Source organism: Myxocyprinus asiaticus, chromosome 21, assembly GCF_019703515.2.
Source record: "Myxocyprinus asiaticus isolate MX2 ecotype Aquarium Trade chromosome 21, UBuf_Myxa_2, whole genome shotgun sequence".
Lineage (NCBI taxonomy): Eukaryota > Metazoa > Chordata > Actinopteri > Cypriniformes > Catostomidae > Myxocyprinus > Myxocyprinus asiaticus.
This window is the reverse complement of record NC_059364.1, coordinates 6,748,700-6,758,639: the sequence shown is the minus strand read 5'-3', so window position 1 is coordinate 6,758,639 and position 9,940 is coordinate 6,748,700. Positions and strand designations below refer to the sequence as shown.

The following is a 9,940-nucleotide window of genomic DNA, read 5'->3' as shown; positions in this document are numbered from 1 at the left end:
TGCTTATTTCTTATGGTGTAAATTTGGATCCTCTTTCCGGGGTCGTCAGTGTTAATCAGTGTGTGAACATGCTCTTGATTAACAAATGCGGTGTGATTCTTTAAAACATCATGTCTCACCTAGACTCTTCTGGTCGTAACAATGTCATGTTTTGCATTTGACGCTGAATAATAATCTTAACTGTAGTGGTTACGACAAAGTTTGAGGAATACATACTGTAATACTTTAGACCACAAAAACACAATGAAGATCTTTCAAGGTGATTTATTTATACATCTTGGAGTCATATTTCAAATATATTTTTCCTCTAAAATAGTTAATTACATGACAGAGAATATACAACTTCCAGTGCTACAAGCTGTTCTCTCACTTGTGCACTGGTATATCTAAAAAACAAAACAAATAATTATACATACAAACAAAAAACAGAAACTCTTTCTCTCTGGTCTGAACGCTTTGCATACGACAGCACAGCCAATCAGAGGTGTGCCACCCACTAATGATCAATTCAACATTGAGAGACATTCTTCAGCAGTGATGTGGTTGTATTTGTGAGTGTGTGTTGGTGATGAACAGATGAACCTTCAGGTTTGATCAAGGGATTCTGCTGTTATTACTATAAATTATTAAATATATCAGTGAATCTTACGAAACCAGTCCAAAACATGTATCTGTCATATTTCACCCCAAAATAAAAAAGGAAAAAGAAATTCAATTTTGCTTAAAGAAAATGAAGCATAGTTTTAGGGCCATTAAGATTTTTGCATTGTGACATTCTACCCCCGATTCTCATTACCTAAATGAAAAAAATAAAATCAAACAAAATCATTGTAGTATTTATTTAGTTGTATTGCCTTGAATAATGCTAGTAATGCTAACTGGAATATAAAATATCCATTTTTTACTGTATGTTTTAATGTAATACAGTAAAAAAGTATTATGTTACAGTTATGAGAATGGCCATATAGAATATTGAAATAAAAAAAAAAAAAAAATATATATATATATATATATATATATATATATATATATATATATATATATATATAAAATAAAAGGTAAAATGTCTCAAAAACCCTCGAAATGGGGAAATAATAATAATATATTTGTTAGGCTAGAAGGGCATTTGATGTCTATCTAATTACTTCCTCCAGAGCAGAACAAACAGGAAATACCCTTTCCATTGGTACAGTACATTCCACTTGGATAATGCTACATGTGTTATTACGGTTCATTCTCCAGTCATACTTGTGGAGGCATACGTTTGGGTGATTAGACACTTTTGGTGGATGAAATCACAAGTGAGCCTTTAAAAAGGGACAAAATCAAAATGTGTGTAAAAAAACACAATATAATACAAATCAAACCCCTTGGTAACCTGACAGTCAATAATAATCAGATTTCTCAGTGACCCCAAATATTTCTTCTTTTCTACTAATGCCACATTTAAAAATATATTGCAATGAGAAGTAGGCTACTCAACCTTCAATGGCAACTTTGTACAGCCTGATAAATACTACACAATAATGGTTACATTCACACAACAGCAGAATATGGTTGCCAGTCCTGTTTTGAAGTGCTAAATTCAGTTCATACACAGTTCAGTTATGAAAGAGAGTGAAAGGTGAATTCTATATATGTCATGTCACTTGGGTTTCCATCTAAATGAAAATTTGAGTCAAGAAAATGTGAAACATTGCAGATTTCCATCAACTGTGTTATGCACATTATCTTCTCCCTGCTTCGGGGAGAGTTGTATTCGCAGTAACAGAGCAATTGTACATTGTTATAAAATTCTGCCAGAAGACATTGCAGAATAAGTGCAATCGCTCACATAATGAGTGCTCAAATGGCTATTTCCATATGCCACCAGCCTCCAAATACCATATATCCATCTCATCCTAGTGTATAAACCTGAATGCAAATTTTGAGAGTTTATTCGCATATCAAGCGCTTCCATTCAGGTTTTCTTATGCACAATTTCACAATTTGCATAAAAATAGTTTGATGGAAACCCAGCTAACATACAGTAAGTGCATGTTTAACAGGTTATTGGCTGTCAGTCACTATTAGTAATGTTAGGACTGCCAGTCTTTCTCAGGTTATGGTGTATAATTTTCAAATTATAAATCATTACAGATATAGGCATTACTCAAGTCTATTGTGAGTTAAGGAAGGGAATCAACTTCGGTCATCTGTCTGTATAAACAGTATTTGTTCCATTTCTGACTGCTGAACAAACTGAGAGCCAAAACTGTAAGTAAATATGGTTGTCTATCCCAAACACTGTTTGAACGTAGTCAGTGAGTCAAAATAATAGTGTGAGATGGCAAAATTGTGAGAAATCGTTCAAGTTGTTCGTACAAAATGTAGGCTACGACTTTTACTCCCTTTGGGAAAAATAAATGAACCAACAATGTTATTATGATTTTCCCTAAGTTCAGCCCAAACACAAACCTAAACCTAACCAAGACTTTACAAGGAAAATAAATTTTGTGTACCACAAAAGAAAATAGCAGGGTTTAAAGCAAGACGGTGGAAGCGTATCACAGGTTATTGACATACATCAGTCATTTGTATAGCACAAATAAATATGGAATGAGGAACCAAATTTGTTCATTTGTTTCCTTAAAATAAAGTGTTGGATAGAAGGCTAGCTAAAATTTGATGCCTGTATTGTATCGATTTGAAATTATGTTTGTTGATTGGTTGGACTCTATGGGGATAATAGTTTTTGAATGAGCAAAGTCGTATGGTATCTTAAGGTTCCATCAAGTCGTATGAATTATTACAAGCTTTAGTAATTGAATTTTAATAAACGATGAGGCCATGTTGAAGAAAATCTGAATTGTTTGGAATCCAGAAAAAAAGAAAAACACAAAAAGTAGCCATAGAGACGGGGTAATAGGTAATACTGGCATGTCACCAAACACACATAAAATATCTTGAAACAATGATAGGAAACATTTGGAATACAAAACCACGTACATACCAATATCCTGCAACATAAAATTATGTAACCCTCCATTCATTTATTGATTCACTTCCATTGTCGTTCTTGCAATAAATCTAATAATTTGTGTCCTGTATCAGGTTCTATTAAACTTAGCATTGATTATAAATAATAGCTGATTAGATGTGTAGTGAAGGCATTGTGCAAGAGTTTGGAGTGTTTATGGTAACATACACATGGAACAGTATTACAGCCATGGGAGTGTCTTTAATTGTAGGAGAAACCTGAACTGTGTTTGAAATCATTCCAGGCCTTGTCACTGTTACCTATGGAATTACCTGAGGAGCAAGTGTATGATAATCTCTTTGACAGCGATAATAGCATATGCCACATTATGCCGTAGGATAAATATGAACTGGTTAAATATGAGCGTGAGCTAATTTTACAAGCCGAAAAAATTCTTTTGCAGATCTTATGTTTGTAAACAGACTTACCTTAAAGCTCCACTAAGTATGGAACTGCTTTAGACGATATAAGCACGGGTAATACTAGAGCAAAGCAATTGAAATTTAAATATATATATATATGCACAATAACATTTAAGTTTTTACAAACTGGATAAAGGACACTCCAACAGAGGCACAAATGGTTCCTTTCATTCTTCATATGATCAGTATACTACTGTACTTCTGTGCCCCCTACCCTTGCATTGATGATATATGATGAAGCTAAAGAGTTACTAGAACTTTCAAATAGAACCAAACACACAGCCCTGGAAGTTTGCTCACATACTTTGCTTAAACATCTGGCATCACATATTGCAACTGCACTGTAACAATGTGTTTAAATGTCATTGTCCATGTAGTGATATTACTTATTTTAAAAAGAATTCTAGGGATATTGCATTTGAATCTTAAACTGTTAGCATTCATAACTAATGCTGCGTTCCATTCAAAGTCGGATGTGGGATAATCCTACTTGATATCTCCGATCTCTTAGCACAGAGGAGATACTCGTGCTAAAGGCGATCTACGAGCATAACTGAGTATGGTAAGCTAACCAAACAAATAATTCCAGGCCAGGAATTTGTAATTGTACCCTACCGAACCATGTCACATGTGGAAATGGTCCCGGAACCTTTACTGAACGTGCTAAGAACTGTTCGACCCAAAGGTGGAAAAGCGCTTTAAGTTGCAGAGGACATTGCTATGCAGTGCTACTGTAGCATTTGTTTACTGTGTTTTACACACCTGACTATGCAAATGTTTGCTAAAGAAGTTGTATCATCATGTAATGAACAGGGATGTCACAATTAAACAGTTTCACTATTAACCGTGGTTAAAAATGTCATGGTTAGTTTAACCATAAGAATTTAGAATCTACAGTTAAAAACAGTAAAATGTTTTATTTACATGTGGCAATTTATTTTTTTATTTTATTTATTTATTTATTTATTTTTTTTTTACATATAATATATATAGAAATAGATAATATAAAAGAGTTTTTCAGTGTAAGCCTAAATTTGAAAATCTGTTGTGCTTGTTCCTGGCTTGTTAGTGCAGCTGTTACTATGATTACACACGTTGTCCATCTGGTGCTTGACCAGGCATTGCAGACTGAATGTGAACTTTCATTCTATGTGAAACTGGGGCTCCACACGAACTCTAGAATATAACAGAGGAATTAGATCTACCAGACCAATATCCACCGAAAAACTGACTTAGATCAGCTGTTTGGGAGCATTTGAAAGTCTGAGGGGCCGATTCACTAAACAGTTGCACCACTTTGTGCATGTGGTATTTCAGCGCAGATACCTGTGTCTTATTCACTAACCACCCGCAATCACATTTAGCGGGCGCAAGCAGCGCTGAAATTGCGCTGCATCTTCAATATTTAAATGAAGTCACTGTCATTCCTTTTCCACGCAAACACACCTCCTTTCTATGTAAATTAGGCTTATTAAAGATTGCGCTTTATTCACAAAACTCAATTGCGATTTGCCCTGCGCAATTTACATTGCGCTATTACCGCCAAATGAAAGTAGGCAGTAAAATGAATTTTATTTAAAAGAGATGTTTGTGAACATGTTCAACCGATCATTTCATCAGTAATTAATCAAATACTCATCAAATGATGTTGAGGAGCATTATAACCTTATATATGTCCAGATGCGCAGTGTTGTCAAGCACATGTTCTGCATGTTTAAGAGATGATTCAGGTGTCTGGATCAAAGTGATGCTGTTCAGTCCCGGCAGGGTGGGTCAAATACGGTTGTCTGTGGCATCCTCGGCTACATTGCACTCAGAATCGGACTGCAAGATCAGAATTGTGCATGCACATTGCATTCAGCAGCGATTTTGTGAGCACGTTTTGTGCAGTTGCCTGATCTGCATAACTCCTTTAGTGAATCGGTCGCTAAATGAGCGCAGTTAGCAAGTGCAAAAAAAAACTGTGGTTTTAGCAGGCTCAGTTCATTCTTAGTGACTCTGTCCCTAACTAGTAAGTTTAATATTTTAAGCTGTGGTGCTTTTAAAGTGATGAATTGAGAAATGCAACTTTTCGGTCATTTAAGTGTGTTACAACGTGTTTTGTTTTTGTGTGTCAGCATGGTAAACTTCAAGATGTTGCGTCTCAAATCATCCTTATTTTTTAAAACATTGCCTGAGTACAAATTCACCACACAAATTTAAATTTTAGTCATTTTCAGACTTTAAATCACCTGCTGTAAGCAATGTTACAGCTGATATGAATAGTCCACAGATTTATTTGTGAGGTGTTGTGGACATATTAAAGGACAGTATTTTTGTTGAGTCGTTTGGGGTGTGTGACAGACAATGGATTGCTTTAATAAATTGTTGCAGAAAAAAAAATAAAAAATGATGTGAACTACATGTTGCTCAACCACATTGAAGTGCATCATTCTGTGCCCGGGATGCACATAAGCGGTGTTGTGCCCTATATTGGAGCTTCTTTCGCTATATACCTCATATTTATTTGTTGTGTATTTATCAGTTTTCCTACTGAAGGGATGCACTTATCATCCATATATCCTTAAGAATAGCATCCACTAACATGTTCAATTGTGATATGATATGACTTTTCTTGCCTCAGCACTGTTGCATAATAAGAAAATCTGTAAATAATCATAAAACCAGTTAGCTGTGATTTTTTTCTAGGTATTCTAATTGACAAAAACTTACACCGTGGCATCTCTAGTAATGAAGGGAATTTGATTCATTCCCTAGGTGCCGCCATGTTTGTGTGGCATCATGAAACTCAACTATTCTATTGCATTTTTTCACATATGTAGTTGGAATTTCCTACTCTCTGAGGCCACATCCACACTAATACATTTTCATTTGAAAACGTGTTGATTTTGCTATTTACAACTCTCATCCACACTGGAATGGCATTTTCCTCCACCAAAAGTTACGCATATTGAAAACACTCTCCATTACTCAAACAAAAATGTATTAGTGCGGAAGTTGAATGGAATGCAGCATTAATGAAGATGCATCAACAAATGTGTGTCTTTTAGATTAATGTGTTCCAAAACAGTTCACTTTCTCAATGTCAAGATTGTTTGCTGCCATCTTAAAATTTCCAAACCAATGACGTTTTTCAAAGGCAACCCGTTGAAGCTTGCATGTACATGCACTTTCTCTCTAACAACATAAAAATTACATTCTTGATCATCAACCCCAAGACTGCAGTTTGGCTGCCCAGAGTTGTCAATCTTTTAGTCCTGATAGAGTCCATGTGCCCATATCCATGAAGAGGACTTTCATTGCAGTGTCTGTGATCTAATCAGAGGTATGATGCTAAAGTTGATGCTCAAGTGATCATTCTCACAGTTTATCCAGGTGGCTTATGGATCTTTTATATCGAGGGTGAGGTAATTGATGCCTTTCTAGTCTAAAGTTTACATTGTATTGTTTTCAAGACCACCTTCTACCCCTCTAATTACCGATCGGCAATGCAGCAGTGGCATACGTTGGCTGGTAAAGAAAGCCAAAGGACAAGAAGTGAACAGTGAAACCAGACCGACAAAATACCAGGTAAAGGAACCAAAAATGACTACCAAAAAATATCTAAATTTGTGCTTCTTTAGTTTCACATTGTCGTAGTCCCAGAAGTTGCAGTTGAAGTCCATTTGTGTATTCTGCAGCTCGACATTCCAATATATCAAATACAAGTGGATATACAGGTCATATCATCAGTATTAAGCGGCTAACATCGTGACCATCCTTGCTTCATTCGTCCATTCCTGCTCAGGTCATTCCTTGCTATTTGAACCAACATCCTAAGGAAATCAAATCTCCATGCACTTTACTTAATGGAAGGGGTAGTTTATTTGGAGAAAGGGCATTCTTGTGTCTCTCTCAGCTGTCCGTCCATCCTGTAAGCCCTCCGTCATCTTTGGTAACAGAGTTGACACTTTGGTGTGTCAGATACATACACGGGGGATACAGGATGATTTAGGATGAATGGTGGAGAGATGACAAGACATATGGATGGAACTGCACAATATGCAGAGGTTATGCTTTTATAAAACACAAAAGTTGTAATAAAGGTGCCACATAGCAAGTAGAAGCAGTGCTCACAATAACAAAGAAAGCACAGATGTTCTTTAAGCTCAACTGCGACTCGAGCGACACCAAGGTCATGGGTTCGAATTCCAGGGAACACACCAACTGATAAAATGTATACTTTGATTGCAATGCAAGTTGCTTTAAATAAAAGCAACTGCCAAATGTGTAAATGTAAAGAAAAAGAATATTGTAAAGTATGATGGCAGTCTTGGAAAAGGACAGAAGCATGGGAAACAGGAAACACAGGAGGAAACGAGCATGAGGAAGGCAGCAGCGGGAAGTGTGGTCACATGTTGGGCAGTTTTCTTATTGCTGCCGCGGGAGGCGTCCTACATAGGCGTGTGTACCCGGGTTTGTCAGTATCATCTGAGAAGGAATGTCAGACAGATGGTGCTGATGAGATGGACGCTAACAGGAAGAAGATGAAGAAGGTGGTCTGTCCCAGAGAGTACTGCTGTAAACATAAACACAAAAACACAATATTAAACTCTTTAAAATGAACCTGAAATCAAAATTAACCCAATTTACTGTACTTTCTTTAAAAAAGTTCCTGATTGAATGGTGCATGATTCATCGGTGCATGTTTTTCCACATAACAAAATTAATGTTTGTATTTGTCATATTTCATTAATATTTCAGCATAATTGCATAACATATTTTTCCACCGAAATGTGCTTTTTGACTGAATCTAACCAATCCCTCTGGAGTCGCAAATGCCTGTACCTCTTACTTTCCAGCCTTCTCCCCTCCAACCACCTTCTCTATTTTGGAATGTAATGCCCACTTTTCACAATCCAAGCAATTCCAAATGGGTACAATCAAGCACCGCCCTATATTTTGTCTAGTTGAATATCCTGCTAAACTCACAAATATTTCATATTACAGAAGTCAAATGATAATCTTCCCCTCCGGTGCCTCATTTAAAGTGGTGTTGCATTTAAAGGGGTCATATCATGAGGAATCAAATTTTCCTTGATATTTTGAAATATAAGAGGTCTTTCTACTATAAAAACATACTGTAAATTTCAGAACTCAAAACTTAACCACCAATGCAATAAAAGCATTTCATGAAACCAAGCTGAAAAAACACCTCGTTCTCTACTTCCGCGACTTCCCTACGTCATTTGGGGGCTCATTAATTCATGACCGGCTCTACAGCTCAAAAACATCAATACCTACTTTTCCATATGGCCCCGCCCACTTGTGCTTCAGTTCGTAAACTGAAAGAGAAGGAAAAACAAGGCCTACTGTGCCCTAACTATTCCTGAACATCAAAGGGGCCCAATCTGGACTATTTTCAATTATTTTTGTACTTAATTAGCACAGACAGACATTTTTGACCACTATCATGTATTTGGCGCTGCTTTTAAAAGACACATGTCAAGTTACAACTTTGAAAAGGTGAGCTATTCAGTTTCATTCAGATGCTGTGCCTCTTGTTGTTTTGAGCACAAGCACGTCATGGACATGTTCTTTCGCCCATCCACGCTATTGTTGGTGTATGAAAACATGCGCTGGATGGACGTCTTTGACCGTTTAGATACGTTTCCAGCGATGTGCATTTCAGTGCAGGATGACACTGGAAACTGGATGTGTGTGCATCTAGTTTACACCATGCATTGGACTTTGTATATGCGTCATGTGGATGTGTCTTCAGTGCCAGCGTGTGCAGCGCAAAATGGAACGCAATGTGCCACAACGGACGCTTCCATGGTAGACATCATCATTGACTATAATGGGTTCTATAGCTTTTGATGCGATGCGACTCTCGCGTCCGGTGTAGACAGGGTGTGAGTGTTAACAGTTGTGCTTGAGAATCAATGTGTTGGATGTGCACTATGTGTAACCCTAGAAATTTAGTTTTATAATGTTGTGGAGCTTGTTCATTCTCTTCAGATTGAGTTTCAAATATGGCTGAATTTAAGGGGCTGCATGATGTTCGCCAATCAGAACAGTGGGCATTTGCGTTAAGGTTTTAAGGAGGCGCTTATGCCAAAACCGAGCATTTCAGACAGAGGGCCAGAGACAGGGTAGAAAATGATCATATATTACTAAATTATGACTGTTTAAATGCAAAAAATAAATAAAAATAATAACTAATATTATAAGTGGACCTCAGGAAAGATAATAAAACTATTAAAAAAAGATTATTTCATGACCCCTTTAAATCTCCTTTCTGGTTGTGTTTTTTCAACTGTTTTTAAACATTATTTTTGACACACAAAAACCAATGGCGTTTGCCATCAACAATCAAGTTTCCATCCAATTTACAAATTTAATTTATGCCAAAAAAATCTGAATATCGCAAAAACAATTTAGGAATAAAGCAGCGTTTCTATCCCATGTGTTTAAGAGAACAAAGTCGTCACTTCTGGGGAAACTGGCACAGAATAGA

The 9,940-nt window shown here is 36.5% G+C and overlaps 1 protein-coding gene across 1 annotated transcript in view; it reads right to left on the bottom strand.

Annotated features, from left to right (window-relative positions):
• Nucleotides 1-1,052: 1,052 nt before the first annotated feature.
• LOC127411924 (MAM domain-containing glycosylphosphatidylinositol anchor protein 1-like) overlaps nucleotides 1,053-9,940 on the bottom strand; it is a 288,415-nt gene continuing 279,527 nt past the window's right edge. Inside the window, exon 18 of the mRNA XM_051647835.1 lies at nucleotides 1,053-7,999. Coding sequence (XP_051503795.1) covers nucleotides 7,908-7,999 — 92 coding nt within the window. The 3' untranslated portion in view covers nucleotides 1,053-7,907. The remainder of the gene's footprint in view (nucleotides 8,000-9,940) is intronic.